Here is an 18,759-nt window from a genome sequence, read left to right on the forward strand (position 1 = left end):
AAGAAGAAATCTATCTTGTGCTTGAATGATTTGTCAATGCTGTTAGGAAATCTACTTTGAATAAGATATGAATCATGATGTGTTTAAGCATAGTGGGGTTTTTCATTCAGTCTTCTTTTATAAAAGCTCTAAGTTTGAGAATTATTAATTTAAATTATGGCATTTATCATTTTATTTAGATTTTATTTAGCTTTTTTTTWAAACATAAATAGCTTGTTTGCATATATTCCTGACTGTAGCTTGTTTGCATATAATCCTGACTGTTAATGAAGCATGAGATTTATACTCTTTAAAAGCAACTGGTCTCTTAAAAGAAATGATATAGGGCTTAATATTCTAATYTGAGTAAATTTATGTTAAATATACAGGACAATTTATTCTGTATTTGTTACATGTTGAATGCTCTGTTTTTTAATTTTAATGTTTTTACAGCTGTTTACAGACATTTTTATTCCATGTAGTTATTTTTGAAATCTGTTAATACTGATGCTGAGAGGARGTATAAATAATCCTACATAAAGTACCAAATAATACTACATAAAATAGCAAATACAATATTAATATGGTGATGTGGAGTAGAGTAAATATAAAAATGATCTCGTTCTATAGCATTAAGCTGCTGGATAATTTTAAAAATGTAGTTGATTCTATGTTACTTCTCAAGTCTCATGTATTTTATACATGTTTTCTGATAAATGTTTTGTTAAAAAATACTTGCCTTATAAAAGTTACTTTTTTTTTTTGCTTGTTATTTTTTCAGAGCACATTCAAGTTTAAATCTGAGAGTGACATTCATCTGGCTGAACACCATAAGCAAGTGCTATATGATGGGAAACTTGCAAGTAGCATTGCCTTTACTTATAACGCTAAGGCTACTGACGCTCAGCTATGCCTTGAATCCTCACCAAAGGAAAATCCTTCAATTTTTGTACACTCCCCACATGCTCTTATGCTGCAGGTTTGTGTCCTATTTTAATAATCATAATTCTGTTAATTGAACTAACTACGATAGAAAAGTTATAGTCTAACTGGATGTTGTTTCTAATTACTAGTTTTGTTCTATATACAGCACTAGCAATTAGTAAGTATATGCTTACTCTTGACATATCACTTTGTTGAGATTATCACTTTTCTCCTTTAAAGCATCCTTTCCTTTTTTTTTTTAATGTTCTGTGCTTTTTGCATCTTTCTACAAGCTTAGAGAACAGCATACAATTGTGCTGCTATGACTGYTGTCCATTGCAAAATCTTTGTATCTTAATATTCTGCAGAGGAAATTTRAGAACAAAAGTTCTCAAAAGTTCTCTAAATTGTTTCTGTGTTGCATACTTAAASCTACTGAATTAATGTTCTGTGATCTCTGTTAGCTCAGCATCACTTGAATGATAAGACAGTTGTGCTATTGTACAAAGAGGTCATTATTATGTATTATTTCAGCTCTTAGTATGTCTGTCACTTGAACTGACCTTTTTACTTATTTTCTAGAGCAAAAAACAATTATTTTTTCATTAGGAAATTGTATGTATCATACCATAAGCTACAGTTTGCCATGATACTGAAGTTTCTCTGTTTAGCACTTGCCTTCTATTTCAGTAGAATGATAAATGAAACATAAATAATGAAACTAAGTTAGAACRTATCTCATGTAGTTTTTACTCAATTCAGAGTTAATGAATTATCAAGTTATGAGATTTGTAATTGTCCTTTCAAACTGAGATTAATTTTCTTTATTATTATTATTAACTTAGGATGTGAAAGCGATCGTAACCCACTCCATTCACAGTGCAATTCATTCGATTGGAGGGATTCAGGTTCTTTTTCCTCTCTTTGCCCAGTTAGACAATCGACAACTACATGACAGTCAGGTGGAAACAACAGTTTGGTAAGCTCTTTGCAAGCAAAAYAAAAGTAATAAATTTAGCTAACAATATTTCTAATGCTATTGTGAGAAGCTTTTATTTCCTTTTTTTTTAAATGCTGTGATCTGTATTTTACCTCTGTTTCTTTGAAAATTATATTATCTTTGAAAAAGTAATTTACTACAGAGCCATGCAGATTGTAGTAACCACCTGAAGACATTCCAGGTGGAATTGGACATAAGATTGATTGGACTAAGTAATGAATTCAAATCACTTTAGAGTCATTAAGTATAGGGGATTTTTTGACAGTTTTTGCAACTTTAAGATATTAATGTACTTTTACTTGATAATACTCAGTGTATTTGATAATATTCAGTGTTCAGTCCATTTTCTTGCTCAAAGCTTCGGCATTTGAATCCATATTTAACAGTATTACAAATTTGAAAAAAGATATCACATCCATATTAACACATGGGCAGAACATTGTGGCCGTATTTCAATTGCAATAGTGACTGTGGGCATAGGAAGAAAAAATTGAACGGAGTCACATGAAATCTCTTCCCTGACAACATGGAACTCATTATAGACTGCAAAGCCATCACTGAAGTTGGATAAATGCTTTGGGGGTAGTCTGAATTGCATTGCATAGARGTCTGCCTGTACCCGTGCTGACCTGTTTAAAGCTAGCTCAGCTGCAGTTATTGTAGCAAAGACAGTGCTTACTGTTAAAGATCTTTTACCATGTACTATGTCATGGTAGGGTCTTACTCTAAAGGCAGCACAAAGCATCTAAAATTTTCAGCATGAAGTATGGAGCCTAAACTTCTTGCTTGAAGGGGCTAGAATACTCACCAGAAGGAGGTAATGAAACTGAAAAAGTAATGCTTAAAAAACGGTTTTAGTATGGTTCCATGCATGATGAGACATATAGCCAGAGCCTGCTAGAAAACRTTATTTCAAGGCAGTATAAGCTTACTTTTGTGTTTGAATAAATTTATAAAGCAGAAGCATAATTCAGACTACATGAATTATTTTACTGCTCAGAATATACTCCAGAATTCATTCTTCTGATTTTTTCCTTTACATTTAATAGTTCAATAATAATTAATTAACTGAGCAGTAATTAAATAATATTAAAATGATCTGTAATTTTGAAAAAGAAAAGAAAATGATACGTTGGCATAGTTTCCCCGAAAGGTCGTTTTTCTCGTTCTAATTTCAGAAATTAATGAATTTGTTAAAATTTTCTCACATTGTCTGCTTTCCCTCTGGTAAATTACTTCTAGCTAAGACAGCCRTTGAAATATTTTTCTTTTCATTCTCAATATAGTGTGAAAAACATRAAGTATTTCATGTGACTACTTTCTAATACAATGTTAGAACTATTACCACAATCTTAAAAATAACTAATTCTACTTTTAAGTAATACTATTGAAAATAATTTCATTCAATGTTTTAGATAGAAAAGCTGGTTGTATATTGTTTTGTGTGTGAAATTTGCTTTTTACTAATTTGTTTTTCAGTATGTATTTTGCATTGAAGTATTATGAAGGGGAAGAGGAAAAAAAGGCTTAGTTTAAAATAACTGTGAAAAAAACTCTATATGTTTCTATTTATTGGTATGGCAGCAGGAAAAATGCTTTATTCCAATTTAAGAAAGATTATATATGTGTTCATGTGTGTGTGTTTGTGTGTGTGTGGATAAAAGATTTGTTCAATTCTAAATTAAGAGATTAAATAAAAATAAAAYTTCAAATTATGAAGTAATTCATTGTGTATATAGTCACCTTGTAGTTAAATGCTAATCTTTGTGTATATTCTTTTTTTTWAAATGTGTATTTTTGTGTACATCTACATCTTCCATGAGGACAAATATTGAAATAACCTACAATTCTGCCCTTGAAGCCCTGTAGAGATTGTTATACTTTTGTATACTGAAACTAAAAGAATGAAAACTGAGTTCATATTTTAAACGTGTTTTCTTATTTGAAATGATGCTCCTGCTCTTCAGAAGTGTGGTCCATGAACTTGAATGCTGAGACCACTGCTTTTTGTTTTGCTTCTCAATAGCTTCTGCTTTTGCTTCTTCAGAATATAAAATTTAGCAGTATAAGTTAACAATGTGTTTATGTAGTAAAAAGAAAAATAAGATGCTGTTGTCTGTCATGGTACAATTGTTATCTTTAATAATATCCATTGGTAGTRTAAAGGAAGGATTTGTTTTGTTCATGTCTGGTCCATTATTTACAGTTTGGAATTMATTTGGGCAGCAAATTTTTAAGCATTGAAATAAAGACTGATTCRGACAAGGTGTTGCATGCAATATTTTGTAGTGACCCAATTTCATCACAAACAGAACAAGTGTTAATTGAAATGAGATTGTGGCTTTTGGTGTAGTATATCGGGGAAAATATCTGAAAGTAGGAGGAGCCATTGCTGTTTGCTTAAATAGATTAAGTCATTCCAAGAACAAAAATGAGTCTTGGTTTTATCTTTTATGTGCTTGTTCTGAATGTTACTAACTGGATTTGCTAGATCAGATGCAATAGAAATAAAAACAGAAAATATTTTTACTATTTATCATAGCAAATAAATGCAGTGCCTAGATCCACCTTAACTTTCTTAAAGGTAATATATAAAAAACACCCTAAAATATGTTGCAAAAAATGTAGACATCTTTTAATTCTGTTTTATTACTGACATTATTCTGACTTTTCAATGCAGATAGTCAGTCCTGACAGAAAATATATTACCCCTCTATTGAAGGTAAATCAGTGAAATGGAAACATCAGTGGTGGTGGTGGTGACTAACTGCAAATATTTCAATTYCTGCTTTTCATTTTTTACTCTAAATGTTTTATTATGTTTTACTTTGGTCAGTTAATAACTTATATTCAGATTTTTTTAGTAGTTTTTATGTTAGATATTAGGTTCATTAGATTCCTTTCTGCAACTAGTAGTGTTAGTGTACTGCATCTTCTTTTTGGTAGGTGAACTTCGAGAAAAACGCAAAGATAGCGTTTGATACAAAATATGTTTCGATGTCTCAATTTTTATAAGATTAATATAAAAAATCTGGGAGTTTGCAATAATTATTAATAATATTACCGTTCATATAACTGAATTGTCTGTAAGATCATGGTAGCAAATCAGATAAATGTCAGGTAGTATCCTACCTAGCTACCTAATCTGTCTTATCCTAGCATCATTCAGCATTTTTCTTGTGCCTTTTTTTCTTTTCTCCAGGCTGAGGAGTCCCAGCTCTTTCAGCCTTTCCTCATAGGAGAGATACTCCAGTCTCTTAAACAGCTTGGTGGCCCTTTGCTGGACTTGCTTGAGTAGTTCCCTGTCTCTCTTGTACTAGAGAGCTCAGAACTGAACACAGCACTCCAGCTGAGGCCTCAGCAGGGCTGCGTAGGGGGGCAGGATCACCTCCCTCGACCTGCTGGCAATGCTCTTCCTAATGCAGCCCGGGATACCACTGGCCTCCTTTGCCCCAAGGGCACATTTCTGACTCATGATTAACTTGTCCACTAGCACTCCCAAGTCCTTCTCTGCAGAGCTGCCTTCCAGCAGGTCAGCCCCCAGCCTGTGCTGGAGCAAGAGGTTATTCCTCCCCAGGTGCAGGATCTTGCACTTGCCTTTTTTTGAACTTCATGAGTTTCCTCTCTGACCAGCTCTCCAGCCTGTCTGGGTCTCTCTGAATGACCACACAGCCCTCTGGTGTATCATATTTCCTCTCCATCCTTGCCATTTCTCAATGTGTCTTTTCCGTTCTGAGGTTATTTAACCTCCAGCATCATCAGGGGACCCTTCTTGGTTTTATGGCAAAGGTGCTTTCATTTATTCAAAAATGAATAAATGAATGAATGAAAATGAGTATAAGTCAGTAATGTAACAGAGTAATTTGGCTGATTTAAAACAAGCACAACTGTTTTAGTTCATGCATTAGTAGTGAATATACTGTGATGAATATTCCAGTTTGTAGTTTCAATCTGTTTAACCTTTTCAGAAAAATACTAATAAGTTCTAAGTTTGAGATGTCGTGGGATTTCACAGCATTAAGCACTTTTTTTTGTTGTTATTTAATTTCTCTCTCGAATATAACCAGTATTGAGTTTTGTAGACTCTCATAATTTGAAATTAAGGGGCAAATACCTTATGGAGTTTTTTTGTACAAAAACAAAACCTTGCTTTTTGGTGTGTCATCTTCCTTATTGACACTTTCTGTGTTTATAGTAAGATGAATTTTCAAAAGTTAGCATGCTAATAGCCTTTGATGGAGTTAATCATACGATTTGCCTTGGAGAAGCTGGAAATATGGATAATATTAATTTATAAATAATCATTCCCAAAGATAACCGGATAATACAAATGTCTGCTTCATTTTCTTTTATAGAGACTCTTTAAATTATCTGTTGTTGATTGAAATGCTTACATCTTTATAACTACATACTTGCTTCAATTAAAGCTGGGTTTTGTAATGTTCAGTCCAAGATGAAACTTAGAGAAATTAAGGTAAAATTTGCAGAGGGAATTCTCATCAGTAAAAGTAGCACAGAGAAATTTATCTACATAGTGATTTTTTCAAAATAAGGCACAGATTTTCACTTTTATCCTAGCACATTCTTATACTGTTAGGGTATGATTTACTCACAAAGAGTCTTTATCATTTGAGTTTATTTGAATATATATGATGACCAGTGTTCCAAATAGGATGTTTAGTCTGTAAGTGAAATGGTAAGAACTCTTTTAATGAGAATAATTTATCTAAATAGTTAAATATTTTAGCTCAATGAAACAATAATAATTGTTCTCTTACTAGGACCTGCTTGTCAATTTAGGATTTGACAAAGAAATCTCTTCATTGTTAATTGATTGTTGTAGGATAAAGACTTCATAAATCTGGGATCTTCACTGTGAATTTATTTTTTTTTTTGTCATGGGATTTTTTCATGGATTTTTTAAATTTCCCGTAGATATAAATGGATACTTAAAATGTGTATTAAGATATATAATTATTTTTATTCTTTAATGAAAGAGTTACATTTTAGAATTTTTGAATATTTGAAGATAGTTACCAGCGAGAGTCTTTGTTTTTGTAGATTACCCTAGTATCACATTTTTTATTAAAGGAATAACGTTACATGGGCTATAGACTGAAGATTGTAGTGTTATATTGAAACGTAATAGTTTTTATTAAATACGTAGTTCTAAATGGATGTGAGAAACTAGGTAATACTTGTAATTTCATAGTGTACATGGCATAGGAGTAACTATCTGAATTATAAAGGTTCCTCAAGAACACCTCACAGACAAGTTCAGACAGTTTATGCTCTGCACACCAATTCTGTGTTCACGACCTACAAAAATTTTAATTCTTCACATAAAAAGGTATATATTTTAGTGAAAGCTTGGGCAATACAGTAACAATGTGATTAGTCTTCAGAATTTTACTGTAACAGTATTCCACAGACTTAATATCAGACTTACCATCACAGACTACAATGTGCTAATTACAGAATAAGAAGTGCAACAACCATTGCAGATACAGCATTGTCATGTTTAGGGCTACAATCTTTTTATTTTTTTTTATTTTTTTTTTGCTATGTCCTATTTATGGAAAGCTGCTGGAAAAAATTCTGTGAAATTAACCATATTTTCAGTAGAAATCATAATCTCTGTATAATTTAATGTTGGTTGACATGTTTACTTTCCACTGTGTGTCTTCTATATCTTAGCTGCACTAAAGACAGGCTAATGTGTTTTAGACAGGGCATAGTAAAGAGCGGATGTAGGAATGGGCTGAAGTATCCTTTATATTTGCCTTTATATATAGGAGAATTGGAAATAGGCAGGAATGAAGAGAAATTTTATATGGCAGTGCACAGAATTTTACAAGTTTAATGTGAGCCCTGCAGCAATCTGATGCATTTTAGTTACTGGTAAGTTTGTTAAAGTCTATTTGAAAAATTGTTCATCTTGGAAGGCAGTCTTCTAATAAATTTTGCTTCCCCTATGCAAACAGTAACCTCTTTTAAAGCATAATTTTGGCAACCTGATTCTGCGGATACAAATTTTTTTATTTAAATTTTTGCATTTAACTTATTTTTCAGTGGCTAAAATAATGGCTACAGTCCTCTAAATTAGTTCTCTTGAAGATTAAACCCTTAGAATTCAACGCTGGGGAAAAAATATCCATTATGTGATTAGGGATTTATTGCTTTATATATTCCTGACGACAGTCTGAACATGTGGGACAGGAGAAGTTTTAAAGATATTGGGTAAACTGTATCTGTTGTTAACTGTTGGGTCTCTTCAGGCAGATTGAGTGCTCTCTAGCATAAAGTATATATGATAGATAACATAGTATGTGTAAAAATAGTGTTTTGTGCAACTGCTGTTATTTAATGCAGTTTCATTCCCTCTTTTCCACTCAAAAAAAGAAAAAAGAAAAAGAAAAAGTCACACCTAAAACAAGCGTTAAGCAAGAAATCTGGAAAATTATCAGACTCAACATGTAATCTGTTTTCTGTCTTTTTGATCATTCCTTCAGGCAGTAAGCTTTGATGCTGTATGTGCAATGGGAGTTTTAAAAAACTTCCTTTTTAATTTTACAGTTCTTGCATCTGTTAAAGCATTAGAGATCTTTCTAATAGCTTGATTCTCATGCATAACTTCATGGAACGTTATGCTAGTGAAAATCCTAGTTATATTTAATTGTTGTGCTACTATTCAGCAATTCTGTTGTTTTATACAGTATTCACCTTCAACTTTGTTGTGTTTCTACGTGAAGCTCAAGTGCTTCTGTTTCTGGTACTTGGCATTTTTTACGTATCTGAAAGTATAGTGATTTATTTATGTTTGCTCTGCCAAGGTTTGAATTAATATATACTGCAGTCAACTGTCTGTTATTTATGATCATGATCTTGGATAATCCAGGAGGAAGTCTGTAGCTAGAGTTACCACTTGCAGATCTGAGCTGACTTTTGCAGAGCTGACTTGTGGCCAGCTTTACGTTGCCTGGTTCCACAGGTGTGCAAAGCCACTTTGAACTTAGAAATAACATAGCTTAGTCACACATTCACAGAGGGATTGACTGAAATATTTTTTTTTTCCTCTGAAACTATTACGCCTAATTTAAAAGGAAAAAAAGGAAAGAAAGAAAAGACTTATTTTTRTGGTGCCAGTGTGTTTTATTTTTTGTGTTTGTTGTCTAATCAGAATTTCTGACCASTGCACAAAGATTGTATTAATATGAGATAAGAATATCTCCAGCCCGAGAGTTTATCTCTAAATAGATAGGACAGACTTAATTAAGTTTGAATTAATTGCAGTACAGAGAGGTGGACTTTTGGGAAATCATTCGTAGAAGTGAAAGTAGAACCTTCTAAGCTTAAGTATAATGCCATGTTCATGATGCAGTGCTCTTTTAAGTCCATTTTAAGAATAATTTTGGATTTTTCAGTATGATATTAATAGTATTCAATATGGTAATTCAGGTTCTAATCCCTCAAAGAACTATGCTCCTTCTTTATGCATAATGAGTTGTCCCTCTGAAGTCATAAAGTTATTCATAGTGGCTGACAGAAAGCATCATCTATATGGAATTCTTCTTTGATCAGTTCAAATTTTAAACAATTATTTCTAAATATAAATCTTCAATTTTGCGTGTGTCAGTTCTGTAGAACCTTTACCACGAGCTTCTTCTGAATTGCCATGGAGTAAAATTGTTTTTCCTCGTAGTTCTTCTATTTTAAAATGAACTTATTATTATTTTAGATGATAAATACAATGGAAAGTTTCTATCAGGGTAAAAAAGAATTGACATATAACCTGGTTTGAAATTGATGTGACAGTTTGACAGCTGTTTTGATAAAATCTTTGGAGTACTGTAAATGGATATTATCTGTGTTCTTTCACTGCTGACACTTTGTGGAGAATGCTGTATGTGATTTTAGACTGATTATTGTGACCATGCGACAGTGAAGCAAGACAAGGCTCTATTTCATGTTCACAGCATGAACTTTGCCTACACTGTATACTTTTCACATGGCAACCTTGCTCACCAAATAGAGTATGTCTTTTTTCCCTCATCTCATTGGTAATTTCTTGGTGCTGGCAAAGATTATCTGATCTCAACATTTCTTTCAAAGTAAAAGGTTGCATTTGGAGAGCAAGAGAGCCTTTAGCTGACTAGATACTGCAAATAAAATAGAAATTTATAAAATGCAGGTTGGACATTTCTTTTAATTCACTTTCTCATAGCTGTGAAAGTCACAGTTTCCACCTCTGCCTGAATCAACTACCTGTGTGAGAACCTTTATGGTTGCATATATATGTCTGTATATTTAGGATTTTTTCTAACTATTTTATTAAAAACAATAATAATCATTTTATGTATTCCCTTTTTAAGTCAGTACAATGCATTCAGTTATCTGCCTTTAGAGATGTTCACCTTTTAATTATTTTTCCTTTCTGACATAACCTTTTTCCCCTTTCTTCTGGGTTTTTCAGCAACAGATGAATATATATTTGTTTCCCTCTCATCACCCAAGAACCAGTCATGATTTCTTTCTCCCACAGTCAGCAAATCTGTCTTATGTTTCCATTGTGTGTTGGTCTTCACAACATAGTTTTGCTTTCTTGCTGAGTTTGTTCTCTGAAGTCTCTCATATCTCTTCTGTTTCTAAACTGTAAACATTTACAGTTTCCCCATGCTTTATGAAACTTCGCATACAGATGGGATTTGAACACTGCTGGGCTGGACTGCTGGATGATTTTCCTGTTGCTTCTTGAGTCTCTCTGTGCTTTCCTAAATGGATAAAAGTGATCATCAGCCTCTATTTCGCCAGACCTAGATTTTTCTCATTTCTAGTCTGGAGAAAGTACGAAGGAAACTCTCCTGCTTGCTCTTCCACTGTAGTCTGTGATAGGCATTGTTGCCGACATGCATGTTCAGCTGTATTATTTATTATTTTTGTGGTAGTAGTGACTGTAAGGACTGGAAGTGTGGAATAATACCTAGTGGCTGCAAGTTTTGTTATTTAGTATAGTACCTTTCTCTGGATGGTAACATTGTTGACACAGCCCTTGCCTGCATAATTCTAGCACTACCAGCTGGATTCCATTCATCATCTCCTGCCTCTTTCAACTACAAAAACTTTGGCTAGAACTGTGAGTTGCAGGACTGGATATTTAAAATTCGGGACAGTTCTGGTCAAATCAGCAGAGCTGATAAAATGATTTTCCACTTCTGTTTGAATATGAACTCTCACCTCTAGGACTGTAGTATATAGACAATCGTTGAAGAAATTTGCCAAAAGAAAATCTAAAATTTATGTTATGTTAAGAATTTGTTCACCACTTTAAGCCTGTTTCTACTCACTTAATATTTGATGAATATTGAGAATGTAACAGACTGATTCTTCAGCATTTATAATTGATAAATGCTTGTTCTTTACATGCAGTGCTACCCTATTGGCTTTCTTGGTTGAGCTTCTGAAGAGTTCCGTAGCCATGCAAGAACAAATGCTGGGTGGAAAAGGCTTTCTAGTCATTGGCTACCTCCTAGAAAAGGTATGTTTTGGGTTTTTTTTTTTTTTTTTTTTGGTCTTTGTTCTTAGTATTTCTGCTGTCATTCAGGATATTTTCAAACCCTTAGCTCAAAAGGCTAATAGAATAAATATATTTGTGATATAAGACATTTTCAATTTGTAGTATTTATAAGCTGTCTACAGGAGTCTTTCTTCCCTTATATGTCAATATTTAAAGAATCAGTATTCTCCTCAAATATGTCATACTAAGATCGTATTTGTCCTCAAATTGCCTTTGACAAACTGCTTGAAGATACTTCTCAGTCTTAATGGAAATTTACCATCTTCCAGACATCAGTTAGTTGTCTTCTGAGGTCTGCTGCTCAATTTTTGTTGAGACTGTGAACATGATCTGTGGCTGCTCAGAAATGTTGTGTTGTTGCTGAAAAGTAACAATGAAGCAGTCTTACCAACATCACCAAATACATGGCTTGCTCACAAACAACACAATGTTTAAATTACCTTGTAAAAAAAATGGATCCATGTAACCTATTACTAGCAAAATAATTACTTATTTTATATTTCAAGAAGAAGAGGCATATTTTGTCCTCTTCAGAAACTATGAGGTGTTAATCTTGTTTTGTCCCATATTTTGCTACATTAACTACTGCTCCCACAGACCTCATCCAAGATGCTGCCCCAAGGAAGACAGTTTAAATTGAGGCCATTAGCAAAGCTTTCAAAAACCTGAGCCTCTGTGGCCACCCTATAAAATACATTTGCTATATTCAGAGGAGATACATCCTTTATACAGGTGGGTTGGTATGATCTTTGTCTCAAGAAGTGGATGGAGAAATACCCTTTACAATATTAAAGTTGAAACTATTCGATTTAAAATTTCTCCTTTAAAATAAATTTATCTAAAGAAAAAGTATTTGGTTATTGTAAAAGAATGCACAATGACTAAATTAGAAATGGTCACTGAARTACTATCATACGTGTTCATCATAGACTGTTTGATGCCTTGGTGGCTTCTGTAGTGTATAAACATCAGWACTGTGACACACTACCTGTCATGTTTGAGTGAAACATTAGACTAGGTCAATACCGATGTTCTACCAAGGATAAATCTTCTGACTTTGGTAGGGAAGAGCTAGTGGGATCAGCAGGTGCCGTACTAAGAGCTAGAAGGCTCCACTATATCGAATCTTAGGTAGTAGAAGTCACATTTGTATGGCATGGGATACTCTGCCTAGCAGCTGCTTATGAAACATAATGCTGTGAGGCTTTCTGGGTTAAAAGTTGACTGTTGTAGTTACTCTTGGTTGCTTACATGCTGTGGTCTCAATGCAGAGCTCTGTTTGACTGGACAGATCACCAACCTTTTGTTGACAACGGCACTTGTGAGATGCTTGACAGATTCAGTATTGTTGGAAATACAGTCTTCCTTCTCTGATTAGTTTTTCCTCATTCATGGTGGAATCAAAGCTAACTATTTTATACTCAGGATAACCCAATTAGCAAAGAATATAGAAGATTATACAGAATTCTTAATACTATTATGTCACTTGAGACTTATATAGAAAAGATGCAAGGGATTTTTCACTACTGATCAATGGCTTCCATAGGAGAAGCTGATACTCTGCTTTTATGGAGAAGTGTGTAAATTCAGTACTAGAAATTACCAATTAATCTAGGCATAAAATCCAAGCTGAAATTGCTAGAGGAAGCAGAGAGTAGTAGTCTCTCTATATCCAGAAGATATAAAAGGCCTGTGGTGCCATATCAAATCTTTGCAATGGCAGTATCAGAAAAAAACTCTATTCTGATATTCAGAGGGAACGATATAAGAACTGCCATTTCTATGTTCTTGTGTTCAACAGCTCTGTGAGATAAGCTGATAAACATGTACATGACAAGCATTTTTTTTTAAATGAGTATCAAACTATCTAAGCCACTGTTTTTCCATGGTTTGCGTTTTCCCATAGTTACTGTATTTCTTTCTGTAATTATTGATGAAGATCTGCAAGTTTCCATTGAATTTTCGAGGGATTTAGATAATATATAAAACAATTAGGTAACAGTATGGGAAAGGATGGAATATTGTTTCTACACAGCACACTTGCCTTAAAGTATCTTCTCTGGAGTAGCATGATTATCTAATTCTCCCTAATTTTGCATTTTATTGAATAATGGAAGAAAGGGGTGTTCTTGATATTAATTTCTTGATAGTAATAACTGCTAGACCTGTGATTCCAAAGGAAAATCTCACCTACAAAACCATTTTTCCTGTGTACTTGAGTATATGTTCATTTACCTATTCACTTAAGGATTAAAATTTAAGACATTTTTTCTAAAAGTAATAGGTGCATTAAAATATTTCTCTGCTGTTTGCGCAGTTATGCCTCATATCCCATTAGAGAATAATATATTTTTATGCAACTTGCAAACACTAATATGTTTCTGTTTTTTATCCCATTTTATGATCATGCTCCACTAAGAGAATATACAAAAATATATTTACTTTTTCTGTTTTGTATTTTTCTCCCTGCTTTCCTATTTTTTCAGTTGAAATTTAGGGTTTAGAATTTTAACTGTCTGTGGTTATTTGATATTTTTCCATTTTTGGTGAGTGAACATTCAGAGTGAATATGATAAACTTGATATAAAATTGCACAAATTTCTGAAATACACCTGTTTTAGTTCTGTCACATTGATAAAGTTTTAGTATTAAACCTATAAAATTGTATCTATCCACCATAACACCTTTTTTGACTTTTTTTTTTAATATTATGCACATGATCACACATGCCAAAGGCAAAGATACTGATGAAATCTAGGAGAAAAAAAGAAAGGATATTAATATTCCTGAAATGTTAACAGTTTTCTTTGCAGCTTTCTTTGAAACTAAGAARGACTGTTACACTAACAAGAACAAATTAGCCAGAGCTGTTTTCTTAGTGCAGAAATTGGCCAACATATTCATCTTCAGTTTTGCAGATTCAAAATGACACTGGATTATSCATTTATCTTCAGTTGCTATCTGTTCTTATATCAAAGATGATGAATTGGTGTTTGAATCTGTTTTGTTTTCCTACCTTAACATGTCAATAGGGAAATATTTTTAGTTGACTCTGTTTGTCTAATATATACTTTTACTTCAGAGCTGTTTGTAAATCACTTTAAATGTATTTTGTGTCTCATTTTGCAAACAACTTTCTCCACTCCTCACTCTCCAACTCTTCTCTAGTAAAACTGTATTATTTGTAAAAACTGTCACAGACATGGCATAGTTCAGGTCTAATTTTCTTTTATTTGTAGTTAATAAAAATTAGCTTAATCCTTTGAGGCTCAGTTCTGAAATTGCTGAAATAATTCCTTTGTGCTTTGAAAAAGAAAAATTTAAAATAATTCCACTCTTGAAAGGAACAATTGGAAGGGGCTTTCCTTTTTCTTATATACTTTCAGTCATTATGGATAGGTTTCACAAAGTTGAGGTTTAGTTCAAATACTTCTCTAAAATCCATCATCTACCTCCTGGCCCAAAGCCTTTGCAAGGCCTGTTAATATAATTTAACAACCTTAAAACAAACTACTGTCAGCTGTGCTAAGATAATAGTACTCTTATGATTGAATCTCATTGCTTTAACATTCTTGAATGTCTGCTACTGTATTTTTCATTAGCATATGGTCAGTATGGTCAGTATAATAGCAATCATTTGAGAAGAAGTTATGATTAGAGTTTCATGTCTTGTGATGATCAAACTAAATTATGATGGGCTCACCTTTAAAAATGTACTGAACTTTGGAGGAAAACGATAGATAATCTCTCTCATTCTGCTTCCTGTGTTTTTCTAGCTAGGGAAATATATTTTTATAATAGAAAGAACTTACCTTCACTGAAGAAGTATGACCTGAAAGAGGATTATTTTCTGTGTTTATACTAAGCAAGTGTGATTTAAAATGTCAAAGAACTATTCTAAGGTCTTTTTATAATGGTAGGTTTTCCTATGGCATCACCAGAATGAACTTATAAATCTCTTAGCTCCACTACTGCAAGTTGTGTACAGGCAGGCTAGTGATCTCACATGGAGTGCCTTTGTCTTGAATAGAGCATGGWGATTTACACACATTGAATAATTTTCAAGATTATAGTCTATTTATTATGTTGTAACAAGAAATAAACAAARTTTGTGTGCTATTCTAATTAATGCCTGCTCTGATTTTAAATTTCAYCAAGTCAGAATCCTGTTTCTGAACTTGAGAATTTTACTGCATCATTAAACTCAGAGTATGTCAATATTTAAAGAATTTATTTTTGATTTCTGTCACACCATAACTCTTACAGTGTATGCTCTTTGAGGGAGTGGGGGGTTGTAATGCTATATTCTCYTTAGTTGCAGTTTTTTAAAAGGATATGTTTTATTTTTTCTGTGAGTGCTTATATTCAGCTAGCACATGTGATGGGAAGAAAACCTTTTGTTTCATGTCCAGACTGTATTTTATTATTTGTAGATTATCTGCTGTTCATTTGCATGTGATCAAATACTTTAGAAAGGAGGACAGACAGCTATGTTTTTTTCTGACTCAAACATCAAAAGAACCTTTTTGTCTTATTAGTTGCAGACTATTTGTTGTGGATTGTGATGTACAAGCCAAAGGAAATTCAATATCCAGGCTGAGCTTATGTTACTGACAAATGTACTTCACTTCTAAAAATAACTAATCCGCATGTTCCCAGGCAGTATTTATAGCAYTAAAAGTAATTGGATGTGTTTTGTAGGGAAGGCAAGGGGAGGGATGTTTAATGGCTGTTCCTGTTGGTTCCTTTTGTTAATTTAGTAGAAGGAAGTTTGTGAAACTCCACATGCTATATTGCTGAATAGGAGTAGGACTCAACAATGATTGTATAGTATATGCTATGAAATTCAAGGACTTTTTTGATATCTGAGGAAACCCTGAACCCAAACCCTTCAAACAGTTACTTGTGTTTAAGAGAAAAAATCAAGCCTGCAAATAATGTATATTTACATATTGAGGAAACCCAATTTCAGTAGGATGCAAAACTAACTTCTAACATTGAAGCAGAGTTAAGGACTTCGGATGAGGTTCTGCAAATCGTATGCCACAGTGTATAGCATACTGACTGGAATATAATAGAAGGAAAAGAAAACAAAAGAAGAAAAAGAATTTAACCTTAGTTACTGATGAATGTTTTGAATTTGTAAAATGTAGGCATTTGAAAGACCATTAATATTATTTATTTGAAAATGTAAGTTGTTGATTTCTTTTTTTATTTTACTTTTTTATCCAATGCAGTCAAAACATACAAGGTTGCATGTATTTAGTGAAGATGAGCCCAGTGAAAAATACTGTTTACCGTTTCTGCTCTAAGTACATTAAGGAAGACTCTATAAGTGCATTAAAGAAGACTCTTAAAATTTTTCTTCTTTCTGATTTTTTTTGCCAGTCATCTAGAGTTCATATAACTAGGGCAGTCCTGGAACAATTTTTATCATTTGCGAAATATTTGGATGGATTGTCACATGGAGCACCTTTACTGAAGCAATTATGTGATCACATTCTTTTTAATCCTGCTATCTGGATACATACCCCTGCAAAGGTAATTGTGCACTTGAATGATGGTTTGTCCTTCATGTTGCGAAGTGAAATAGAAGTACTCTTTTTTTCCGTGTTGCTTAGGTTTTTGTTACATGGTACTAGCAGAGATCTTTTAGATCATGAAGTCTRTCTCCTGCTTGACCATATCCTCTAATGCCCTTATTTATTTATTTCTTTTTAAACAGTTACATTCATGCCAAATGTTCTGGTTGRTTTTATGGAAGACTGATTATAGGAACTTAGTTCATTTTTTTGATGGTTGCATTACGTTGCTTGCTTAGACAKTAAGCAAAATATATATATATTTTTAATTGTAAGCAGAAGGGTACACGTTCACATAATTTTTCGTTTTAATTTAAATTAAATTAAATTTAGATTTTAGATTTTTTTCATTCTTTGCTGATAGTAATGAATTTATTTTATTTCCTGAATAATCACAATTGAGGGATATGAGTTAAATTGAAAAGTAGCAAGGTCATAAAATCTGAAAATCTGTGTTTTAGCATCAAAAGCCAAAATACAAAGCAAAATAGCACATCTATCATTACATATGTTATAGTATCATAGAAAATTTAGAGTGGAAGGGACCTCTGGAGAACATTTAGTCCAGCCCCTATTCTCAGTAAAGTTATTTGTGATTATTTTTGTTTATTTTGTATATCATGTCCAAAGTAAATCCTAACAAAACTTTACAAAGTAAGGTTATTAATCTTTAACTTCTGTTTATGTAGATGATTTTTTTTAATTCTTCAGGTGCAGCTGTCTTTATACACCTACTTGTCAGCTGAATTCATTGGAACTGCTACAATCTATAACACTATACGCAGAGTAGGAACAGTATTGCAGTTAATGCACACATTGAAATACTACTACTGGGTAGTTAATCCCGCTGATAGCAGTGGCATTACTCCTAAAGGATTAGGTAAGTACAGTGTATAAGAAAGGAATTATAATTCTATATGTTTATGTATGTTCCCAGATTCTACTTTGACCCTCCCTCACATATACAATTACGTGGGTTATATTTTAGAAATACAGAAAATTCAATGATTTTTCTTTTTTATAAGAACAAAAATTAAGCATATCTCATATGCCAAAGAAAACTTTGCGATGTTTGAATATCATAATGCTTAATTAGTGACCTGACAATTGTGGGGGCAGATTTGTTCTTACTGGTAGGATCTCTAAAGCTGTATTTCCAGGTCAGTAATATTTTTCCTTTGCCCTTACAAAATAGAGATTGATTTAATGTAGCTTACAGTCATCTGTTTAGTTTAGCTTAAGAAGCGTCAAATGACAGTAGCAACAAAATACAATAACACAATACGGCATAGACACTTCATTTAACAGATGTGTTACTAACCAAAGCATCARTTCATTCTAATCCTATACACTCCACTGTAATATCATTACATTTAGCAGACTACTTGCATAAAGCCAGAAGGATTTGACTGAAAGTTCCTTAAAAATTAATTGATGCAGAGGCAACTTATCTATTGTCTTTATTCTGTTACTATCCTGCTGAGAAGTTCAGAAAATTGGAGGTTCTTTCTTCTCCTGTTCTTTAATAATGTCACATACCCAAACGTTTAAGAATGTGAAGAAATGCATGTTATTGGGAAGTTCAGTGAGCTATATGTGTAGAGTTTTCTTCAGTTTTTATGTTTACAAAGGAAAGAAACAATTCGTATCCTACATTAAGTGTCCTAGCAGACAGTAGGTAGGTAACTTGCTGAAGCTCA

At 32.9% G+C, this 18,759-nt stretch overlaps 1 protein-coding gene across 1 annotated transcript in view; it reads left to right on the forward strand.

The window, feature by feature from the left end:
* The window catches only part of NBEA (neurobeachin), a 519,273-nt gene that overhangs the window by 141,010 nt on the left and 359,504 nt on the right, over nt 1–18,759 (forward strand). The window contains exons 9-13 of the mRNA XM_085320669.1: nt 761–958; nt 1,749–1,882; nt 11,330–11,438; nt 16,866–17,018; nt 17,771–17,939. Coding sequence (XP_085176795.1) covers nt 761–958; nt 1,749–1,882; nt 11,330–11,438; nt 16,866–17,018; nt 17,771–17,939 — 763 coding nt within the window. The remainder of the gene's footprint in view (nt 1–760; nt 959–1,748; nt 1,883–11,329; nt 11,439–16,865; nt 17,019–17,770; nt 17,940–18,759) is intronic.

This window comes from Rhea americana, unplaced genomic scaffold (assembly GCF_003343005.1).
Source record: "Rhea americana isolate MKP2758 unplaced genomic scaffold, rheAme1 scaffold_65, whole genome shotgun sequence".
NCBI lineage: Eukaryota > Metazoa > Chordata > Aves > Rheiformes > Rheidae > Rhea > Rhea americana.